Below are 24,947 nucleotides of genomic sequence, written 5' to 3'. Positions count from 1 at the left end.
TCTTAACCGACATCTATTTGATTTTTTTTTTGCATTCACACGTTTAGTTTTCTTGATTCTAAGATTGAGCTACGTGGCTGAACAATTGCCACTTGAATAAGTCAATAACAACTGGATACGGATATAGATGACCAAGTTATGAACCTTTGCCATCATTGGACTTGGAAAACTCCGAGTTGGTATCTTTCACAAGTCATTTTGTGTCTATCAAAAATTATAGTCAAAACTCATAAATATTGGTAGTAGCCAATAAGCCAAGCGGGTGTTCTCTTCATATAAGTTGACCATATTATTGATACAAATTCTCAAAGTTCCTTGATAATTCATATGTATTATAAGGTGGTTAACTATATTAATTATTAATATATTCGGTAGCATACACATCAAGCATGTTCTTATAAGGGTATGATCTCCAGAAGTAGAATCCCCTGTTAAACGGCAGAACTTGCCCTTTCAAGCCAGACTCGGGCAACATGATTCTCTATGCAAGCAAATATTAAATATAAGTCAACGCATATACATCTATATATAATTCAGTTCACTGAAGCTTAAAACTCAAGTTGGTGCCACGCATACAGTAATAATGTTATCTTATAAAATTCAATATACTATAATAATATGGTTATTAAATTGCAGTAAGAAAACACTATCAATAAAATAATAGTATGAATCTTTAATAGCTAAGCACCAGCTTCAAGAAAAGGCTTTTCACATTATATAAGTTCTTGAACAGGTCGTCTAATCAAAGCTTAACATAAAGAAAATATTTTCTTCTTCCAAGTAAATTTGTGTGCGACTTTGGTGAGGATATGGGTCATTGCTTCTCGTTGCCTTCTTCTTCATCAGAGATTCATGAGGAAAATGAACACGGTGATGGAAATGCGGTGGTGTGTTATGGAGATGAGTTCGGTTTAGATCACTACCGTCCGGTTCATCGACCCGGTTCTGTCTGCTCTATACAAGGAACCAAAGCGATTAACCAAGATAATGCTATTCTTTATCTGGTACTTCATCTTGAAATTTTGTTATTTTCCTGTTTCTATATTCCTTCTCTTTTGTTCTATAAATCATTATTTTAGATGACGACCAACAAGGTTCTAGGGTAGATGACAAACCAATATTTGTTTCATTTCGTACCAATAATCAAGATCGATGATCTGCCTTGACTGTTTCAAGATCATTACAAAATTTATCTGTTTGTATTTACATGCGAGAATATTCTTGAAATCCTTTCATTTTCATTAAAAATTCATTCTTCTCACTTTTTGTAAAGTGTTTATTTGCTTTTAGGTCATAAGAAGTCTCTTATAAGAAGCTGTTTAAGATACTAATATATGTAAAATAAAAAAATGTAAATGGAAACACGCAATCAAATCGATGCCTAGATTAACTGTTTGTATATGTGAGTTTCTAATATTTATGGAGTTAATTAGATTAAATTGATTAGATTGGTATAAGCTAACTTGTTAAGTCCTTAGGGATATGGAACGGAGGAAGCAGAGCTATGTGGAGTGTTTGATGGACACGGGAAAAATGGGCACATGGTGAGTAAAATGGCGAGGAATAGATTACCATCACTTCTGTTAACACTAAAGAAGGAGCTGGACGAAGAACCTCATGCTTGTCAAGAAGATGAAGCTCTCAAGTGGGAGAAAGCTTGTTTTAATGCATTCAGACTCATTGACAGAGAGCTCATGCTCCAAGTCTTTAATTGCTCTTTCAGTGGCTCTACAGCTGTTGTTGCTATTACTCAGGTACTTTTTTTTTTGTTTCCTCTAACGTAACATTAGGTTTTGAACTTTTGAGTGGTACGATTGGGTTATGACCATGAACGAATTATTTTGTTTTGTCTATTGCCACCTTTTAAACCCTATAAACCCTAATTATTTGATAAGCTCGAGCTCACTTGATTTCTTCAGGGAGATGACCTCATGATAGCTAACCTTGGTGATTCAAGGGCAGTGTTGGGGACAATGACTGAAGATGGTGAGATCTGCGCAGTTCAGTTAACATCTGACCTAACACCTGATGTCCCAAGTATATATTCCACTCTTTATCTTTGCCTAAAGAATGGTTGTAACATTAGGGGTTTGATGATACTTATTGAGCAAGTTCTACCGTCGCAGGTGAAGCAGAGAGGATTAGGGCGTGCAGAGGTCGCGTTCACGCAATGAAAGCAGAACCGTCCAGCCAAAGGGTGTGGCTGCCCAACCAAGACATACCAGGATTAGCCATGTCAAGAGCTTTTGGAGATTTCAGACTCAAAGACTACGGTGTTATTGCGGTTCCAGAGGTCTCTCACCACCGAATAACTTCTAAAGACCGATTCCTTGTACTCGCTTCAGATGGGGTAAAAGCACATAAGATTCAAATTTTTTTTTTCGGAAACACATAAGATTCAAATTTAATTTTTACTTTTTAGCACTTCAAAATATTTTAAAATCTTTGGTATTTAATATTGTCGTCACAGGTCTGGGATATGCTTACCAATGATGAAGTTGTATCACTAATATGGAATTCCGGGAAAACCCAAGATATGGCCGCTAAACTTGTTGCAGAGGTGGCCGAAGCTACTTGGAAGAAGAAGCTTAAATCTAAGAAGATTGATGATATTACAGTAATATGTCTTTTCTTACAGAACAAGGAACAACCAAGTTGCACTGCGGACGTGTGAATCATAAGATACTACAGTATGATGGATTGATGGTCGAGGTACATTCATCGCACATGCTGCCAAGCGCAAACCAAAGAAAAGTCCAATATAAACTCATGATGTAAATGTTACTTAAAATGGAAACTATTTGTGGCCGGTTCAAATATTTGGAAGGCCTAAAGCAGATAAGATTTAAATGTGTTATTTTACTCTTTTTTTTTTATAAATGAGAAAAGTATTCTAATTCATGTTAAAATATTTAATCATGAAAACATAACTACTCAAAAGCTCAGAATCTTAGGAGCAATCTGAATCAAAGGCTCCAAAGCACTCGGAGAAAACTTTCTAGCAAAGAGTGAACACATGGATGTGCTTTCTCCATTGTAAGTGCAGTTGTCACCTTTCATGATCTTTGCAAAGAAGTCCTCATTGATGTCTGGCTCTCCAAATGTAGCCGGGTGGGCACCACCTCTCGACCAGTCTACCCAAGTCAAGCTGCGGTTAGCCAATGCCGCTGGTTTCTCAATCGTCAACATTGTTGGGAAATAATGCTCGTCCACGTAACATGCTGGCGTACAGAACTCTTTGAATTTAGGATAATACAAGGTATCTTTGACAAGTGAAACTGCAAGCTCCCGGTTAACCTCAAACCATTGAGACCCTTTCCTCCATTGCTCTATGGAAACTTCAGGGGACATATTGCCATTGTAGCGGCCTCGGCCATAGGGACTAGGATCATCAAATGAACCCATAAAGCTATGCTTTGATTTGCTTATGTAACCGTAGATAGTAGTAAAGTTGTAGAGGGGAATGCATGACTCGGAGAGGAGAACAAACCATTCGTTTGAGATATCTAGCAATGCATTTGCAAGAAGCCGCCTCTCTGCGTCACATATTGTCATTCTTCCCCATTCTGCAACCTGCACAATGATGAAGTTAATCCAATCACCATGACATATTTTGCTAGTTCTGAGCATAGACAAATGAAACATTAGTTTATCCCCCCCCCCCCCCCCCCCCCCCCCAAAAAAAAAAATTAAAATATAATAATAATTTACATAAACATACGACTCCAATTTTTTTTTTTGTAATATGTATTTTTATTGAAACTGTAATTAAATTGTTTATACCCCCTAACTAAGTATACAAACAACTTTTGAAAAGGTTAATTTACCAACCAAAACAATATCTTGCAAAGTATATTAAAGCTAATACCTGACTTGGTATCTGCCGACGGTAGAATACAGAGGAAGCTGGGAACTCAGCCGAAGAAGATACTTGTGAATGGATGTACACCGAGTAATGCTTTTCATAACCCTTGAGAAGCCTCTCCCAAAGCGGTGCAAACGGCAAGGGACCCAACGTCAAGAACATAAACGCAATTTTCGGGACCCTAGTAAACGGATAGTCTTTCCTCTGAGGCATGAAAGAGGCCAGCCAAAGAAGCTCTTCATCGCTCATATTATGCATGAGAGCTAGAGGAGGTTTAATCCATTTATCCAAAACATTTGGTTCCGCACCACAAGGCACGAAGCCAGAAGTGACTGAGGTCACCACGCTATTGATTCCATAGTACTTGATTGTGGATACAGTAATGATGATGAAGGCAACTGTAAAAGCTAGAAAAAATACAAGCAGAAGAAGCAGTTTGATGGGAAACGCCTTATTTAGCCCTGTCCGGCCACAGGTAACAAGAATTTCTTTACCTTCTTCCAACTGAACAGCCCTGCTCAGCATCTCTGAAATAGAAGTTTGAATAATAAGCGTTATGATTCTGCTTCTGTTAAAACTCCTAAACTTCTGTGAGAGAGATGAATGGAGAAGTCGTGCTATAAAAGGCGGATACCGGTGACCATTATAGGTAAATTTGAGTTTGGCATGTTGGAAGTGAAGACTCCACGAGTCAGAGAAGGTTAGGTTCCAAAGCCGTCCTATTACAACCAACCTCTGAGACATCTATGATGTGTTGGAAGGATTGGACCACTACTAAAAACTTAGAAGGCTATCCTTTTGATGAACTAATTATTACTCCATTTGCTTCAAAATGATCAGTGTTTTTTTCTAAAAACAAAAGTTGTACATTTGTTTACATTTTTGATGTTTTTTTATTAGATAATAATGATAAATTTGACCCAAAAAAAGATAAATTATAAATTTTGAGAAAATTAGTTATGTTTATTAAATTTCGATTGTCTAAAAATTGTGGGAACTAGTTAATGACAAAAAAATAGTGCAATTATAATCAAAACTTAAGAATTTTTTAAAATATGTACAAAAACTCCAATGCAACCTTTCCTGCTGGCTCTCCCTTTGGCCTCAGAACGTGTTTTTTTTTCAAGAACGTTTTTGAAAATATGTACAAAAACCTTTTTAAACCGAGAAAGTTTTTTTTACTCCTAACGTACATTTGTAGTTAGCTTAGACCATGTCTTAATGGTTGGGTTCGTAGTGAATATAATTTCTTTTTTTATAAGATATATTTTGAGTTGATTCTTTTATTTTTACATTCGGATTGTTTTGTGCAAACTTCAAACTTTAGTTTGTTGCAAGGTTTTACACCGCAGAACAATCAATCGGATGAGTAATTTTTTTGCATGTGGTACACAATGGCATACTAACTTTGAATCTAGCAGTTTCGTCCTCCATTCAGGGAATGGAAGAAGTATTTATTATGAATATCTTAAAATATATAAATATTTTATTCAAAACAATAATTTATTAATATTCATGTTTTATTATACTTTGAAACCTTTTGTAAAATATTTAATGAAACGTAACTTGGTTTTAATGTCAATAAAACCCTTAAAATACTATAGAAGATGGGTGTAGTTTAGCATGCACCAGACCAGGGGACTAGACCGTTGATATACTGTGTGCAAAAAATTAGTTATGTTTATTAGATTTTGATTGTCTAAAAATTGTGGGAACTAGTTAATGACAAAAAAATAGTGCATTTATAATCAAAACTTAAGAATTTTTTAAAATATGTACAAAAACTCCAATGCAACCTTTCCTGCTCGCTCCCTTTGGTCTCACGTGTTTTTTTTCAGAACGTTTTTTAAAATATATACAAAAACCTTTTTAAACCGAGAAAGTTTTTTTACTCCTTACGTACATTTATAGTTAGCTTAGACCATGTCTTAATGGTTGGGTTCGTAGTCAATATAATTTCTTTTTATAAGATATATTTTGAGTTGATTCTTTTATTTTTACATTCGGATTGTTTTGTGCAAACTTCAAACTTCAGTTTGTTGCAAGGTTTTACTTCGCAGAACAATCAATCGGATGAGTAATTTTTTTGCATGTGGTACACAATGGCATACTAACTTTGAATCTAGCAGTTTCGTCCTCCACTCAAGGAATGGAAGAAGTATTTATTATGAATATCTTAAAATATATAAATATTTTATTCAAAACAATAATTTATTAATATTCATGTTTTATTATACTTTGAAACCTTTTGTAAACTATTTAATGAAACGTAACTTGGTTTTAATGTCAATAAAACCCTTAAAATACTATAGAGGATGGGTGTAGTTTAGCATGCACCAGACCAGGGGACTAAACCGTTGATATACTGTGTGCAAATTGACATACATCTACGGAAGACATTCTGACCACATTGGACCCGAAGCGTTGACGGCTAGGATGGTTAATATGGGTACAAAGCTTGCAGGCTGGCACGGCTCCTTTCTATATTTCTAAAACGGCTGTTGGTTTAGATTATGAAGTTAAGGTTTGTTTCTTTTTGTCAGACAACGTCATTTGAACTTCGATTTCTTCCTCCTCTCACTCATCCCCACGAGTTTGAAATTATTTTATTCAGTTGATCAATTTTTTGGCAAAAAACAAAGGTAATTTTAGGCAAATATAATGGGTAACCGTAACTTATTCGTTTATTCAATGACCTTGTAATTATAAAAAAATAGTCAACTTGGATGATAAAGGAAAGAATTAACGCTTAATGTGTTAGTAAAAAAACAAACACATTTAAAGCGAATCCATCTTTACTATTAAAAGAGAAGTACCATTTGTATCTACTATTTAGAAGTCTATTACGATCATTTCATTACTCACATAATATGACATAATAATTAATAAAAATATTAATAATAAATTAATTTTAACAATAGATTTGAATTTTATTTTTAGTTATAAAAAAATCTGTTGAGAAAAATCTAACAAAATCCTACTTAATTCTTAAATAATTTTATTAAATATTGCATTAACTAATTTTGTAATTAAGTAATATAATGTTTTCATTTAAATAAATTATCATCTACCATTAAAACGGGTTCAAATTTGTTAATCATGTCATATTTTTTTATACAAATGAAGTTATTAACATATGTTAAAATTTTATTTTTACAGCTATATATTTTCAAAAATCATGTGTTGATGAATATTTTTTTTTTATTATTTCAAATTATGAAAACTCGAAAACGTAATAAAAAAGGTAAAATGTATAAAACAAACCCCTATATTAATAAAGTAATAAAAAACCTGAACAATAAAATTAAAGAGTTATAAAATATATAACACTAAGATATAGATTGTATATTTAAATTTATATAATAATATCAAAATTAAATATTTATAAAATAAAAATATATCCGCACGATGTGCGGGGTAAACTCTAGTTGATGTTATAAAAACTTGATTTGACTTGAGAAATATATCTTTAGCAGAAAAAGTCAATGGAGAATCCATTCAGCATTCATGTTTGGACAAAGACACTTTCAGAAAATAAACTGAAGCATTCATAATTTCATATATGGTTAATCTGACAGATTCACTCTGTGAGATTTCCGTTTTGAAGTTTATCATAATACCTTTTTAAACTTTTCCGTAGAAAAAATTAAAGCCATCTGGTTTTATAAAATCGATCATTAGTAAGAAGGTTCAAAGCTATACGAATCACTTCTTTCATCATAGGAAAAATAAGACAACGTCGCCATGGTCAGATTATTCTTAACCTTTGCGATTTTGTGTGGCCTTTACAATGAAGCCTACGGTAAATCTTCTATAGATATAGATATGAAGTTGAAGGCTCTTAATAAGCCAGCGTTGAAGACCATCAAGGTATGTATGGAATCTGAAGACAAAAGATAACATTTCAATATTCATAGTTTTTTTGGTTTCTGAGTTCCCAAAGTCAATTATAACCTATTTGTAGAGTGAAGATGGGGACATTATAGATTGTGTAGATATCTACAAACAACATGCCTTTGATCATCCCGCCTTAAGAAACCACAAAATTCAGGTAAACAAATTCTAAAGATGCATGTCATTTTGTAACATTTTCATGCTGAAATTATTTACAAATTACAAGTTATTTCTTTATCCAGAGGCATGTTTTTTTTTTTCTTGAACATCTTCAAGAGGCATGGTTAACACGCACAAAAGAGAGATAAAGAGAGGAGATTTTGCATGTTCTCAAATTAAACAAAATTTTGACCGAAAAATTGTACAAATTATCATATACTATAGTGTAGTATTTTGCATGTTCTCTTTTTTTTATTCATGTTCATCTTTAAATCTAAAAAGATTGAGCACCATCATTGAAAATTTTATTTTAATGCTTTTAAGTTGTTTGTTTGGAGAAAGAGATCGATCAATTCGATTCAGTTACAAAATGACAAATGTGTTAATTTATTTAATGATATTGGTGAGAGCCATTGATTATATGACAGTTATAAAAACAGTTTCGTAAGAGTTTTTATTTTTTACGGTTTTAAATTGTTAAGAATTTGTTTGAGAACTCCTCAATGCTGATGGTTCAAACCCCATGTGTCTATAGACTAGGCACCGCTTTGTCTTTACCCATTCTACATATATGCATGCAGATGAAACCAAGTGTGGTGTTTGGTACAACGAAGACCACTATACCAAACAACGGTACTTCTAAACCAATCACTTCTCAGATTTGGTCCAAATCTGGAACTTGTCCCAAAGGGACAGTACCTGTTCGTAGAGTCAGTAGAGAAGACATAATGAGAGCCTCCTCACCGTCTCATTTTGGAAGAAAAACTCCTCGAAGATACGACTTTCTCGACAACGCACTTAAACACAAGGGTAATTTCAATATAACAGCTGAAAGAATACGCCAACCCCGCCCAAAGGACCGATCGGTACGTAAAGTCTAAGGTGTTGAATGAAGAAGTATCCTTTTTATTATTTATTATTGTTAGAAACACTTCTTCTATGTTGATGATACAGGAGGCGATCCTTATCGCTATAGGGTACAATTATCTTGGTGCTCAATCTGATATAAACGTCTGGAACCCTCCGGGAGTCCAGTTTAACGACTACAGTTCTTCTCAGATATGGCTGCTTGCTGGCCTCTCAGATAAATTTGAGACCATTGAAGCTGGTTGGGTGGTACGTTTTTTCTATCCCTAGAAAGCCTATAGCTTGCGTCAGAAGTAACCCCCATAAAACAATTTTCAGGTGAATCCACACGTTTTCGGAGATTCCCACACACGCCTATTCACCTACTGGACTGTAAGTTTCATCATTACATGACTATATACGGAGTCTATGGTACATCACAAATCACAGTTTCATAAAGAATTCTAATTAATCATTTTGGGGTTGCAGAAAGACTCATACGCTACAACAGGCTGCACCAACCTCTTGTGCTCCGGTTTTGTCCAAACAACAACTAGATTCGCCCTGGGTGCAGCCGTAGAGCCCGTTTCAACTCCCTCGAGTGAACAATATCACATCACTGTTAGCATGTACCTGGTAAAATTTTCTATTTTATATATTGTGAGAAATATTAATCTTTTGTGCCTTCTTTGTATGCATTTTCATCACAAAACCGTACGTGTTTGCAGGATCCGAACACCCTAAACTGGTGGTTGACTTGCGGAGACAACGTGATAGGGTACTGGCCGGGAAATCTCTTCACATACTTAAAACACAGCGCCACCGCAGTGCAGTGGGGTGGAGAAGTGTATAGCACTAACGTGAGGAAGAAGCCACACACAAAAACTACAATGGGAAGTGGAAGATGGCCATCTTACCTCTATGGCGAAGCTTGTTTCCACACCAACGTTAGGATCAAAGACTATTCCCTGCAGATTAAGTATCCCCCGTATCTATCCGAGTACTCTGATGAGTATGATTGTTATTCTACAAAGCTTAACCGGGAAACGTATAGGGCAGAGCCTGTTTTCTTCTTTGGAGGACCTGGTCAGAATCGATTTTGTCCTTAACTTTAACCTTTGTAGGGATCAATATAAAGTGTGTTCAATATCTAGATGTAAAACTGATGAACTTATTATATGAACGTAATGAATAAAACATTTTTATGCATCAGTTTGTTAGATGTCCTATTTATTTAGTTAAGCACTTTTACAAGTAAACTGGAGAAGATTATTAGCTATTTAAATAAAAAAATTGCAACTGTTTTAACTTTTAAGTGTTATTGCAAGTATTCAGTGGAACACTTACAACTTCTTAAATGAAACATTGCAATCATTGTGGATGTAATTTATAGTGCAATTGTTGATCGTAGTTTTTTTGGTGATAAATCATTGCAACTTTTGGTGTTAACCAACCATTGCAATTCTTAGACCATCTCCAATGGAGTATCCATGAGAGTTCTATTTCATGGTTCTAAATAATTTTATACTCAAAATTAAATTAAAAACAGGAAAAATAGATAGATATGGTTCTAAAAATAGATGTTTTAGAACCAATTCTAAGTGATAGGTGTTATTTTCTGCCAGGGTGTAATTTAAAGAAAAAAATTAAACCCAATTGTTTTTTCTTTTTCTCTTTCAAATTTGTGAAACTTGGAACCATTAATTGGTTCTACCATTGGAAGGGTTAAAACTAAACAAGTATCTAAATTTTTTAATTTGATTATTTTCAATTAAAAAATTGATTTAGAACTTTGACACAATATCTATTGTTGGAGATGGTCTTAATCATTTATATAAGGAGTTGTAGACATTGACAAAATCACAACAATCACAAATAGACTAGAACATGGAGAGATTCAGTGTCAAACAAAAATAATAATAAAATAATAATAATAATAATAATAATAATAATAATAATAATAATAATATTATGTTTAAATGTGTCTTTCCATTTAAAATATTTTTCTTGATATATTTATGGTTATTTTCTCACATTTACTTATATTATACATTTTAAAAATCTATGGAAAGCTTATGAATGTGTTTTTTCTCTCCTGTCACACATTAACTTCTTTGAAAACAAAAATAAGATTATATATAAAATATAAATTATACAAAGTGGCAAATATTTTAAAAATAAAATGAGTACACGATAATAACTTAAAACATGCATAAAAATGAGAAAATTACTAGAATGTATAAGAAAAGTTGGTTTATTATTAGAGTGTTATACATCTTTTAAAAATTACTAGAATGTTTAGATATTTCTAGTAAATTACAATAAGGGCTTTTGATTAGCTTTTTTTTTAATTGAAATTATTTTTAAACACTAAATCCACATCAGTAATTAACAATCCACATAAGCAAAATAGAAATCAAACCGTCTCCTTCTCCACAACTACATAGAGGTTAAAAAAAAGGAACGAAGAACATTGTCGCCGTCTCGAAGAAAGAACCGCAAGCTTTCTCCCACTCTCTGAAATCCTTGTCGACATTGTGTTTACTTCGTCTTCCTCGAACTAACTCTCTGTCGTTGATACTGTGTCTTCTCCGATATCGTCTTCCCCGAAATCGTCGTCTTCAATCGTTTGTACGAAATCGTCTTTGCCGCATTCTTATCTACGAGTTCGTCTTTTCAGGTAGGATGTCGCGACGTTATATATTGTGTTTCAGTTGAGTTTGTGGGTCAGTTATATATTATATTTCATCTGAGTTATATATTTTGTTGCGACTGAGATAGGCTTATGTTGCGGTTGTGATATGGTTGAGGGTTTTGTTGCGTCTGAGTTAGGGTTTTGTTACGACTGAGTTAGGGTTATGCTATGACTGAGTAATTGTTATGTTATGGCTGAGTTATTGCTATGTCATGACTTAAGAATTGTTATGTTATGGCTAAGTTATTGTTATGTTGTGGCTGAGTTATTTTTATTTTGTTGAGTTATTGTTATGTTATGGCTGTGTTATTGTTATCTTGTGGCTGATTTATTGTTGGGTTATATAATCATATGGATGTTGCTGAAGTTAAATCATGGGTTTACCTTCCAAGACTTTACCGTGAAGGGTCTTCTAACCTAGAAAATAAATATATTAATCACAATTTAACTAAATATTAATCAAATAAAATTCTTAATTATATAATTAAAAATAGAATATTGAATTATCCAAAAATCTAAAAATATAATTAAAAAATATAATTAATGTATATATTGTACTGTTATCTGAAAAAAAATTTAGTAAAAATTTAAAAACATAAATTATATAATTAAATATTAGTCAAATAAATTTTTTTTAATTATATAACTAAAAATATAATATTGAGTTATTTTAAAGTTAATTTTTAGAATTGAGCTTTCATGTTAAAAGTTAGATGGGTTAATATCGTTTATACCCTTAATGAATAAAATGTATAAATAAATTAAAAATAAAAACAAAATTTTAATTTATTTGATTAGATAATTGATTAAAGTTAATAATAGTAAAAATTATCTAAAATCTAAAAATATAATTTAAACAGAGATAATTTCTGTATATATTGAAATAATCTTTTAGTAAAAATTTAAAAACATAAATTATATAACTAAATATTAATCATATTGATTAAAATTAATAATAGTAAGAATCATCCAAAATCTGAAAATATAATTTAAACAGAGATAATTTATGTATATATTGTATTGTTATCTGAAAAAGTCTTTTAGTAAAGGGTTAAAAAACATAAATTATATAACTAAATATTAATCAAATAAAATTCTAATATTAAAAATAGACTTGAATTATCCAAAATCTAAAAATATAGTTAAAAAAGATAATATATATATATATAATATTGTATTGTTATCTGAAAAATTATTTTAGTAAAAAGTTAAAAACATAAATTATATAATTAAATATTAGTCAAATAAATTTTTTTAATCCTATAACTAAAAATATAATATTGAGTTATTTTAAAGTAAATTTTTAGAATCGACCTCTCACGTTAAATGTTAGAGGGGTTAATATCGTTTATACCCTTAGGGGGGGGGGGGGTTATTGGGACATGAATTTAATGGAATTTGATGATTTCAATAGTTGAGAAGATTTTACAAGTTAACTAGATTTGATAAATTTTATCCAATATTCTAACATAGATTTTCATTACTTGTGTATAGAATTCTATTGATTGTTATTAACTTTTAAGGTAAGAAATTAATGGTATAATAGGAGAAAAGAAAAAAAGAATCATTTCAATTATTAAAAAGACAAAATGTCATTGTACCTTTTAATATATAGATATAAATAAAAGTTATTTTTTTATAATTTTAAATTTGAAATTTTTATATAAAAGCTTTCGATTTTTTTTTCAAATTGTTTTTTAATCCTTTTTGAATTTCGAAAATACTTTTTAAAACTATTTTATTTTTTTTTTACTTTTATTAAATTTTTAATATTTGTTTTCTGCTTTTATGTTAAAGTTGTGATTTGTATTATTTCATTGTTCAATTTTGTGTGTTTTTCTATGCGAGTGTATTTTATTGCATAGATTTCAAAAATCTTATGGGTATAGATGATATTCTCAAAGTTTAGTCTTATGAGTAAAAACAAAGAGAATTTACATCCCAATAACAATAGATTTTAATAGGATCTTAAAATCAATGAAAACTAAATTTTTTCAATAACAAAAGATTTTGAATGGAATTTAAAAGTTGTCATCCCAATAACAATGGATTCTAATTATATTTTAAAAATCCATAAACCAATAACAATTGAATCTCAAAATTTAATAACTCCTCTTGAATTCTTCTACCAATAACCCTCCCCCTTAATGAATAAAATGTATAAATAAATTAAAAATAAAAACAAAATTTTAATTTATTTGATTAGAAAATTGATTAAAATTAATAATAGTAAGAAGTATCTAAAATCTGAAAATATAATTTAAACTGAGATAATTTATGCATATATTGTATTGTTATCTGAAAAAGTCTTTTAGTATAAAGTTAAAAACATAAATTATATAACTAAATATTAATCATATTGATTAAAATTAATAATAGTAATAATTATCTATAATCTGAAAATATAATTTAAAAACAGAGATAATTTATGTATATATTGTATTGTTATCTGAAAAAGTCTTTTAGTGAAAAGTTAAAAACATAAATTATTTAACTAAATATTAATCAAATAAAATTCTTAATTATATAATTAAAAATAGAATATTGAATTATCCAAAATCTAAAAATATAATTAAAAAAGATAATATATATATATATATATATATATATATATATATATATATATATATATATATATATATATATATATATTGTATTGTTATCTGAAAAAGTATTTTAATAAAAAGTTAAAAACATAAATTATATAATTAAATATTAGTCAAATAATTTTTTTTAATTATATAACTAAAAATATAATATTGAGTTATTTTAAAGTAAATTTTTAGAATCAATATCTCACGTTAAAAGTTAAAGGGGTTAATATTGTTTATACCCTTAATGAATAAAATGTATAAATAAATTAAAAATAAAAACAAAATTTTAATTTATTTGATTAGATAATTGATTATAATTAATAATAGTAAGAAGTATCTAAAATCTGAAAATATAATTTAAACTGAGATAATTTATGCATATATTTTATTGTTATCTGAAAACGTCTTTTAGTATAAAGTTAAAAACATAAATTATATAACTAAATATTAATCATATTGATTAAAATTAATAATAGTAATAATTATCTAAAAATTCTTACTAAAATCTGAAAATATAATTTAAAAATAGAGATATTTTATGTATATATTGTATTGTTATCTGAAAACGTTTTTTTAGTAAAAAGTTAAAAACATAAATTATTTAACTAAATATTAATCAAATAAATTTTTTAATTATGTAATTAAAAATAGAATATTGAATTATCCAAAATCTAAAAATATAATTAAAAAAGATAATATATATATATATATATATATATATATATATATATATATATATATATATATATATATATATATATTGTATTGTTATCTGAAAAAGTATTTTAGTAAAAAGTTAAAAACATAAATTCTATAACTAAATATTAGCCAAATAATTTTTTTTAATTATATAACTAAAATATAATATTGAGTTATTTTAAAGTAAATTTTTAGAATCAAGCTCTCACTTATCCAAAATCTGAAAATATAATTTAAACAGAGATAATTTTTGTATATATTGTATTGTTATCTGAAAAAGTATTTTAGTAAAAAATTAAAAACAGAAATTATATAACTAAATATTAATAAAATAAAATTCTTAACTATATAATTAAAAATAAAATATTGAATTGTCAAAAATCTAAAAATATAATTAAAAAAGATAATTTTTATATATATTGTATTGTTATCTGAAAAAGTATTTTAGTAAAAAATTAAAACATAAATTATATAATTAAATATTAATCAAATAATTTTTTTAAATTATATAATTAAAAATATAATATTATGCTATTTTAAGATTTATTATAGTATAATAAAGATAATGTACAAAAAAATTTCAAAAATTTATAAAAATGTTTAAACCCGCATCACGGGCAAAACACCTAGTGTTTACATAAGCAGTGATAATGAAATTATAATTTATGAAAAGCTGAAAGACATCAATTTGCGCCACAAAACTAATGCATCTATAACCAAAAAGAAAACATGAAGTTGAGCCCATGTCCAACAACAACCACAATTGGTCTCAAGTCCTTAACCCATCCTCTCATCTGACACGTAATTTATATGTTGATGTTGCCGTTAACTCTCCGGTCATCGCGACTAATTAAGCCTTTTCTCTACTAAGACCATTTTCAAATCAATTATATATATTTTAAGTAGAGAAACTCTAAAAATCTAAGTGAATTTTACTCTAATATATTATTTTATTTGCTATTTCTTCCTATTTATAAAGAATGTAATTTTTTTCTCACATCATACAAAGTTATTAGGATTAAGTTAAGAATGTTGGTGATGGAATTTCATGTCATCTACGTGAAACTAATTGCTTCTGTCGCCGATATATAAATATATATACATATGTGTCAAACAGGCCCGTTCCTTCTATAAGGCACATAAAGCATTTGCTTTAGGCCACAAAATATAATTGTAATTGGAAGGTCACATTTTCTAAGATGTTAGTTTTGTTTAATGGTCAAATTGTTCAAAGGTTAACCTATTGGTTACTGTTCGAACCATTCTCTAGCAAACTTCTATTTCTTTTTGTTTATTATTAATTTTGAACAACATATTGTTTGTATTGGAGGGCCACAATTTCTTTAAAGCTTGAAGCCTCTCAAAAGTATGGGACGGCACTGGTGTCAAAGGAACCAGCTCTGTTTGCTGGTGAGTTCTCCAGTGTAGACCACAATGCAACCTCAACGTTCCCGCACCACTCCTTAAGCCTGGCATAAATTATGTGGTATGCCAACAAGAACATTTTCGAGGTGGAATGTCACCACATCTCGACCTTTTGCTGGATGAAGTTGATTTGGAAGACTTCACATGCGGTTCAAGTGATTCCAGTGTCAATTCAGTGGTAACTTGGAGCCGTTCCCTAGTGCACTTTTTAAGTTTGGACTAAGGAATATATCCTTAAAATGCAACCCGCTTTACTAATTTTTTTTTTGAACTACGCTTTAATATTGTTTTTGCAATTTACCTACCATAACCCCTAAAAGTGTAACCTATACTATTATTTGTGAAGTAAGTTTTTGAAATCGAGCTCTCATGTTAAAAGTTAGAGTGGTTAATATCGTTTATATCTTTAATGAATAAAATGTATAACTAAATTAAAAAATAAAAACAAAATTTTAATTTATTTGATTAGATAATTGATTAAAATTAATAATCGTAAGAATTATCCAAAATCTGAAAATATAATTTAAAAAAAAAGATAATTTATGTATATATTGTATTGTTATCTGAAAAAGTCTTTTAGTAAAAAGTTAAAAATATAAATTATATAACTAAATATTAACAAATAAAATTCTTAATTATATAATTAAAAATATAATATTTAATTAACCAAAATCTAAAAATATAATTAAAAAAAAAGATAATTTCTATATAAATATTGTATTGTTATCTGAAAAAGTATTTTAGTAAAATGTTTAAAACATAAATTATATAATTAAATATTAATCACTGTCACATTGAACATTTTGACTGTCACATTAAATAATTAAATATTAATCAAATAAAATTTGGGATTTTTGCAAAATTGACCTATAACTTAAAGTCAAACACAAAACTAACCTCCTTTTTTTTTGAAAATTGGTTTTGCCCTATTCACCCCACAAGTTCATATAATTTACGAAAATGCCATCCATTTTTTTTTTATTTTTTTTTTCGAAAATGACATTTTTACTCTCTCACCCTCATCATCTTCAAGTAATTACAAGATTGCCATTGTCATCAATACCACAACCACCATGAACAACCAATTTGAAGCTCTTAATGCTCCTAAAATCGATTTACCCTTCTTTTTTTTCCATTCTTGTGACCTAAACACAACATATCTCTCACTTTCTCTCCACAATGAGCTAAAAAAACTCAAGATTTTGATTCTAAAATTTTCATGGTTCATAGAGTCATAGAAGCTAACGATTATGGGTGGGTGACTTCCGTTTGTGATTCTGTGTGCTTGGAGAAGCCTTATGTATGCTAAGGAACTTATCTCACTAATTTAAGGTATGACATCGAGTTTTTTTCCAGATCTGTTCGTCAGACGACTTACTTGGGAAGTCGTCTGGCTGTAGACGACTTACCTTTCAGTCGTCTGGCTGTAGACGACTTACCTGGAAGTCGTCTGGTCAACGCAGAGGTTATTTTTGCAATTGACTTTGAAATCTGTAACCTGAGACGACTGAAAGTTAAGTCGTCTACTATTGTTTGGTTTCAAAAAAAATTCCAAAGAACCTAGACGACTTACATTTCAGTCGTCATAGGTTAGTTTTGTATTTGACTGGATAATTTCAGAAGTTTGACTTCCCCAGACGACTTACATTTCAGTCGTCTGGCGAAAATTAAAATAATAATATTTTTTTTAAAGTAAACGACTTACAATTAAGTAGTCATAGGTTAGTTTTGCAATTGAAAAAAAAAACTTCAAGATTTAATTATACACAGACGACTTATAATTCAGTCGTCCACCAGACGACTTAATTGTAAGTCGTCCAGGATTTTTTTCCGAGATTCTGGTCAAACCTCGTAAATCCTGGACGACTTACATTTCAGTCGTCTCGTGGACGACTGAATTATAAGTCGTCTGTATATAATTAAATCTTGAAGTTTTTTTTTTCAATTGCAAAACTAACCTATGACGACTTAACTTTAAGTCGTCTACTTTTAAAAAAATATTATTATTTTAATTTTCACTAGACGACTGAAACGTAAGTCGTCCAAAAAGTCAAACTTCTGAAATAATCCAGTCAAATGCAAAACTAACCTCTGACGACTGAAATGTAAGTCGTCTAGCTTTTTTGGAGTTTTTTTTTTAACCAAACAATAGTAGACGACTTAACTTTCAGTCGTCCGAAATAACAGATTTCAAAGTCAATTGCAAAAATAACCTCTGCGTTGACCAGACGACATATAGTTTAGTCGTCTAGACAACTTAGATTGAAGTCGTCCGCGTCTTCTCCACTAGTTTTTAAGTCTTCTACGTTAGTTTTTGAATAACTTGTATTTTTAAGAGTGATAAGTAACTTCAAGATATGTAAAACTCATATTTACAAAATATGTTCTCTCCCTTAGTTTTACTAAATTTGACTAAGTTTTTCAATGCAAACTTATAAAAAATATGATATGCTTTGACTAGTTACTATTGTTTGTTTCCATCTCTTACCAACATTCTTGTTTATTAAGATGAGAAAAAGGCCATTGGAGTTTATTATTGCATATGAGAGATCCAAAGATAAGAAAAAGGCTACTGAAGTCTATTATTTCATTGATTTGTAAATGTGTAAACACATTGTTAGCACATTTAATACATCTTGGAAAACATTATTACTGATTTTACAAAAAATTCACAACTAAAAGAGTATACATGCAATTCATAAAACAGATCACAAACAAAACTATTATAGATCATTCATCTACAAAGACAAGCTTGGATTCCACTTGAGTAGACAAGACCAGACAACTTTTAAGAAGTTCAGACGACTTCTAAGAAGTCCAGACGACTTCCAGGAAGTTCAGACGACTTTGCCAGAAGACTTTTAGGAAGTTCAGACGACTTCCAGACGACTTTACAGGAAGTCCAGACGACTTTACAGGAAGTCCAGACGACTTTTAGGAAGTCCAGACGACTTCCAGACGACTTCCAGATGACTTCCAGACGACTAACAAGTAAGTCGTCCCAGAAGTTTTCCAGATCTGAAAAACCTGCATATTAAATCCAGATCTGAAAAACCTGCATATTCAAAAACGTTCAAATGGCTTAAAAACAGAAAAAAATGAGTGGAAGATTATATAAATCTACCTTTACAGAACACACAAAAATACATATCTAAAAATAATAGATCTACCTTTAAATTAGTGGAAGATGAGTACCAAATAATTAAAAACCTGCAAAAAAAAAAATAGATTAGTAACAAAGACATGAGACAAAATTGAAAAATTCATATAAAGTTTGGTGTTTTCAAGTCAAAGAGATTAGAGTGGGTTTGGAGAGTTTTAGTTTGGGAAAAAAGTAAGAACTTTATACAACAAGAAGTTACCAAATGAAGAAAAATCAGACATAAGAACTTACCAAAACGCTCAGAAAAATCCAGACGACTTCCTAGAAGTCCAGACGACTTCCTGGAAGTCCAGACGACTTCCTGGAAGTCCAGACGACTTCCTGGAAGTCCAGACGACTTTGTCAGAAGACTTCCAGATGACTTCCAGACGACTTCCAGACGACTAACAGGTAAGTCGTCCCAGAAGTCTTCCAGATCTGAAAAACCTGCACATCAAATCCAGATCTGAAAAACCTGCATATTCAAAAACGTTCAAATGACTTAAAAATAGAGAAAATGAGTGGAAGATTAGATAAATCTACATTTATAGAACACACAAAAATACATATCTAAAATTAATAGATCTACCTCTAAATTAGTGGAAGATGAGTACCATTTGATTAAAAACCTGCAAAAGAGATAGATTAGTAAGAAATACATGAGACAAAACTGAAAAATTCATATAAAGTTTGGTGTTTTCAAGTCAAAGAGATTAGAGAGAGGTTGGAGAGTTTTAGAATGATGAACATTACATTTTTGTTGCAGCCATTTGAGAGGAGGAGAGAGAATGTGTAAATTTTTCTTTATATAGGGAGACAAAAAATCCAATTAGATTAAATATTTTTGACTCAGACGACTTCCTGGACGACTTACATTTCAGTCGTCTGGTGAAGAAATTAAAACAGACGACTTACATGTAAGTCGTCCAGAAGAGTTTAATATTTTTAGCGGGAAATTAAATATTTTTAGCGGGAAACTAAAATAGAAGACTTTCCAGACGACTTACAAGTAAGTCGTCTGGACGACTGAAATATACGTCGTCCGGGTAAATTATTTAACAGACGACTGAAATATAAGTCGTCCACACCCTAAACATAACCCCTAAACTTAATTATCTAATTAAACACTTCATAAAACCAAATCAAACTTGAAAAGTGTTTACTATACACAGAAATAAACACATATAGGTGAAAACTAATTTTTGAAAAAAACATTTTAGTTTTCCAAAATCTAACCCTAACAATACATACAATACTACAACATATGTTTGCCAAACTCCTAAACCAAAGTATTTCATGATTCACTACTTCCACTCATATATCTTCAAAACAAATCAATTTTATCATATCTTAATTTATATCAGTTAAAACTGTTTATAATTACTTGATTTTTATTTTTTACGCATCAAAATATTTTTTTACAAGATTTATAAATTATTTTTAAAATAAACTGGTACCAGACGACTTACACTTCAGTCGTCCAGACGACTTACACTTCAGTCGTCCAGACGACTTCCAACATCTCAGACGACTCAGACGATTTACTGGGGCTATATTCGTAAAAATGGCTTCTGTTTTTTTGTTTGGTCACAAGGGGCTGAGCTGTAATTTCACTAGGCTTTTAGGTTAGTTTTGCATTTGATTCAAGTTTGGGTATAGGTTTGGAATTAAAATCAAGTTGTGGGTTAGTTTTGGCAAAAACCCCATAAAATTTTTACTAAAATTATGACTATAGTGTACAAAAAACTTTTCAAAAATTATGAAAATGTTTAAGCCCGCATCGCGGGCAAAACACCTAGTTGGTTATATTCTTTTAGTTGCAGTGTATGTTTATGTAAAAACTGAATAGCTTATGATTATTTGTTTTTGTAATTCTCAATTTTATCTCTATTTAATCAAATTTTATTTTATTCTACATGCAAAATATGCATTTGTTTATTTAAGGATTTTTTATGTTGAACAGATGCTTCCTTTAAGAATAATAAAGATGTTGTAAAAGTGTACCCCTTCAGAAAATTAATATTTGTAAGTTTAAATTATATTTCAGATAAAATTGATCTGTTTATATGGGTGCATCTTTGATTTTTGATTAAATAAATTGAAATATGTTTTAGAATCATTCATAAAGACATATTTAAATAATATTAAATAGATTTTCATATATTAACATATTATAAAAAATAAAATTTAAAAGATGATGGAGTTTTATGTGAACAACTATTTTGTTCACACCTTCTCGAAACGATACAAATGGAAATTGATATATATTAATTATGAATATATTTTTAAGACCAGAAATAGGTTGAATATTAGAATTTCTCTAGGATAAACCTAAAATGTTTTTGTCACAAATATAGAACTTAAAAATAAAAATGACTAAAATAGACTTAAATGTTTTATCAAAAGAAATAAATATACACTTATACTCCTATAGAGTTAATTAATCTAGACATTAAGGTTTATAGTTAAGGGGTAGGGTTTAGGGTTTACGGTTTAGAGTTGAGGAGTGGGGTTTTGAGGATAGGATTTCAAATTTAAAAAAATAAAATTAAAATTAAAATTTTTAAAATAAAAAATACTATTTTAGTCATTTTAGTTTTTGAGATCTATTTTTGTGATAAAATTTTTAAAAACTCTGTTTTAGAGAATTGCTCATTTTTTTAATACATTTATAAAGTTTTCTATTGCAATATGTGAAAATTTATTTTTATAAAATGAATTTCCGTACAATATTGTATTTAATGCCCATTATATTTAATACAAATATTATACATAAATGAATTCAAACAATCTTTATTAAAAATATTAGGTCTGCTTGTTCTTGGTTTCATGTAGTTCCAAACCACAACGAACGTGAGAACCAGAGTGACGGCCAGGATCAGAGCACCGATGACTACAATCATGACGAAGATTGGCCCACGCAACCGTTTTGATCTCCGGAGCACTTTCCGACAATCCTGTAACTTAACAACGGGTTTGTCTGCGCAGAGATTGGTGTTGTTCAAGAAACTTGTCTCGTACGCAAGGTTATCAAGTTGGTCCGGTACTTCTCCGGTGAGCATGTTTGACGAAAAGTTAAGCGTTTTGAACTTCAGGTTCCCGATCTCCGGGGGGATTTCGCCGGAGAGTTCGTTCTCCGACAGATCAAGATCGACCAAGCGTGGCAACAGCCCTAGAGCTCGAGGAATGTTCCCGGAGAGTTTGTTCTTTGATAGACTCAACGTAACCAACGACTTCCACGAGATGATTTCCTCCGGTAACTCGCCGGAGAGATTGTTCGAATCGAGAAAGATTGATTTGAGTTTCGAAAGAGACGTTAACTCCGTCGGGATATCTCCGGAGAAGGCGTTGGCACCGAGGTTGAGAAACTCGAGTTGTGGCGAGAGACGATCGATGTCGGCGGGAAGTGAGCCGTTGAAGTAGTTATGGGAGAGGTCGAGATGGCGAAGCTTGGTGCAGTTGTAGAGAACGGTCGGAAAGTCGCCGGAGAATCGATTAGACGACAAGTCGAGAGTTTCCAGGTTTGGGAAATCGCATGTATTGGTCGGAACCGTTGCGGTGATGATCTTGTTCTTGAGACTTATCCCGGTGACGTTTCCGGCGAAGCAGGTAATCTCCGACCAGTCGCAAGGGGAAGATGTGGTGTTCCATAGGCGGAGAGACGGTGGGTCTCCGAGACCGCGTTTCAGGGTGAGGAGTGTTGACCGTTCGTCGAGCTGCGAAATTACAGAAAAGGGTAGTGAAGTGAGAAAGAGAAAGAGGAAGGGTAAGGGTAAGATGGTCATATTGTAATTGTGACTGATTGGGGTTTTGCCGGGAATTACGGCAAAGAGAGAGTTTGACTTGGGAGATTCATACAAATTTGAAGTTAGTTGCAATTTTCAACGACTTTTAAATTTTAATAGATAAGATAAGAGGTGAGTTTTTGTGCACAAAAAAAATAAGAGGCGAGTGATTAGCTGAATAGTCAGAAATTGTGGGCTTGGCGATCAGATCGCATTACGACTTGTATTTTGACTACTTGTGGTAGTCTGGCACACATGGACAACTAGTAGAATCGCTTTCGTATTTTGTAAATCATTACACTTTTTTTTATTTATAGAATAGCTCCTTGTGTTATAAACTTGGGAAACTAGGAGGAAGGACCCCAAAAACAAACTGACTCCCCTTAATCCACTGATTATGTAATTCCATACGATTGAGAACGACTATATATAGTTAAAACCTCACATGAGTCACATCCCCTATAAATGTTAACTAGATTTTGACCCGCACGTCCGTGCGGGTGTATTTTTTAAAATAATATAATACTATTTGCTTTTTATGTCACTATTTAGGATTGAGCAAAAAACTCGAATTTGAAGAATCGAACCAATCCCAATCCGAATAAGTAGTACTAAATCCGAACCGGAATGGATTAAATATCTGAATTATTCAAAATGTTGGTATTTGAAGAATTGAAACCTAATTCGATCCGAACCGGATTAATTTGGGTATCCAAATAGATTTATATACTTATATATATATTAATTATTTTTAGATTTAATATATATAAGACATCCAAATATATATGATATTTTAAGTTCGCATAAATGCTTGAAAATATATACAAATAATTAACATAAATATCTTAAATAGTTAAAAAAATACTCAAAACTCCAAATACTTAATAATTATTAATTCTCTATCCAAATATTTAAACCAAACCTAGTTAAATTGGTTATCCAAATCAGAACCAAATCCTCAAAGATCTGAACTGAACACGAAATCCCAAAAAGATCCGAAAACGAATTCGAACGCCCATCCCTAATCACTAGTATATATTACTATATGTGTTATCATAGATTACAAAAATATGTGTTATCATATAATTAATCGTATTTTATACGTACCCATCAAATAAGTTTTCTTATAATTAATAATATTTTATACGTACAATCATATAAGTAATCAAATATATTATATTTTAAAATTTAATGTGAAATATAAAAACTATAATTTAAGTTGGTGTTTGAAATTGGGCTTTGTATTGTATTTTTATTATATATATATTGAAACTTTTTATAATAGTTATTGGAAAATATGTTAGTAAAAATCAAATTTTGAATATATGTAAATTTTTGAATGAATTTTTGATATAAATTTATTTTAATTATTATTTTGATTTGAATATATTATCAAGTAACATAGATCTATTACTTTTAATATGATGTAATGGACTTTCAATTTTTTTAGTAGCATAAGCCCATTATTTTTTAGTAGTATAAGCCCATTATTTTTTATTATTTTTCTAACTTACTGCTATCCATGTTTCCAAACAGTACTATTTTTTTAATTACTATCCATATTGCCAAACAATCATAATAATGTGTACTTCAACTTTAATAATATAGATATCTCACAATATTATACTTAAGGTTGCCAATTTACGAATTTATTGATTATCTTAAAAAGATTAACTAATAGTATGTATTATGTAACAACTTTTTTTTAAAGACAACATAACATTTGTATAAAAGAATAAATAAATTAATCATATAACATTTAATTAACCAATTGTATTAAAGCATAAAAATGAAAATATGATCTGTCTATACTTCTAATCAAATATGCGAAGACATACCAATT

The 24,947-nt window shown here is 30.3% G+C and overlaps 5 protein-coding genes across 5 annotated transcripts in view; 3 read left to right on the top strand and 2 right to left on the bottom strand.

Annotated features, from left to right (window-relative positions):
• LOC103874503 overlaps positions 1–24,947 on the top strand; it is a 524,448-nt gene that overhangs the window by 396,877 nt on the left and 102,624 nt on the right. The window lies entirely within an intron of this gene.
• Positions 120–2,901, top strand: LOC103874441 (probable protein phosphatase 2C 72). Its single transcript, XM_009152867.3, has 5 exons — positions 120–1,004; positions 1,479–1,754; positions 1,920–2,037; positions 2,127–2,350; positions 2,471–2,901. Exons 1-5 carry the CDS (start codon positions 810–812, stop codon positions 2,672–2,674), a joined length of 1,017 nt encoding a protein of 338 aa, XP_009151115.1. The 5' UTR covers positions 120–809; the 3' UTR covers positions 2,675–2,901.
• LOC103874440 (glycosyltransferase BC10) lies at positions 2,384–6,935 on the bottom strand. The gene is made up of 2 exons (XM_009152866.3): positions 3,869–6,935; positions 2,384–3,573 (listed from the first exon to the last, which is right to left on the bottom strand). The coding sequence occupies exons 1-2, from the start codon at positions 4,607–4,609 to the stop codon at positions 2,935–2,937; spliced, it is 1,380 nt and encodes a 459-aa protein (XP_009151114.2). The 5' UTR covers positions 4,610–6,935; the 3' UTR covers positions 2,384–2,934.
• LOC103874439 lies at positions 7,077–10,971 on the top strand. The gene is made up of 7 exons (XM_009152865.2): positions 7,077–7,735; positions 7,830–7,916; positions 8,500–8,784; positions 8,873–9,034; positions 9,104–9,157; positions 9,254–9,400; positions 9,493–10,971. Exons 1-7 carry the CDS (start codon positions 7,610–7,612, stop codon positions 9,871–9,873), a joined length of 1,242 nt encoding a protein of 413 aa, XP_009151113.1. The 5' UTR covers positions 7,077–7,609; the 3' UTR covers positions 9,874–10,971.
• Positions 21,629–23,104, bottom strand: LOC103874816 (receptor-like protein 52). Its single transcript, XM_009153250.1, has 2 exons — positions 22,173–23,104; positions 21,629–21,650 (listed from the first exon to the last, which is right to left on the bottom strand). The coding sequence occupies exons 1-2, from the start codon at positions 23,102–23,104 to the stop codon at positions 21,629–21,631; spliced, it is 954 nt and encodes a 317-aa protein (XP_009151498.1).

The sequence above is a fragment of the Brassica rapa genome, chromosome A06 (genome assembly GCF_000309985.2).
Source record: "Brassica rapa cultivar Chiifu-401-42 chromosome A06, CAAS_Brap_v3.01, whole genome shotgun sequence".
In the NCBI taxonomy this organism is placed as follows: Eukaryota; Viridiplantae; Streptophyta; class Magnoliopsida; order Brassicales; family Brassicaceae; genus Brassica; species Brassica rapa.
The sequence above is the reverse complement of the archived record's forward strand: the minus strand, read 5'-3'. Positions and strand labels throughout refer to the sequence as shown.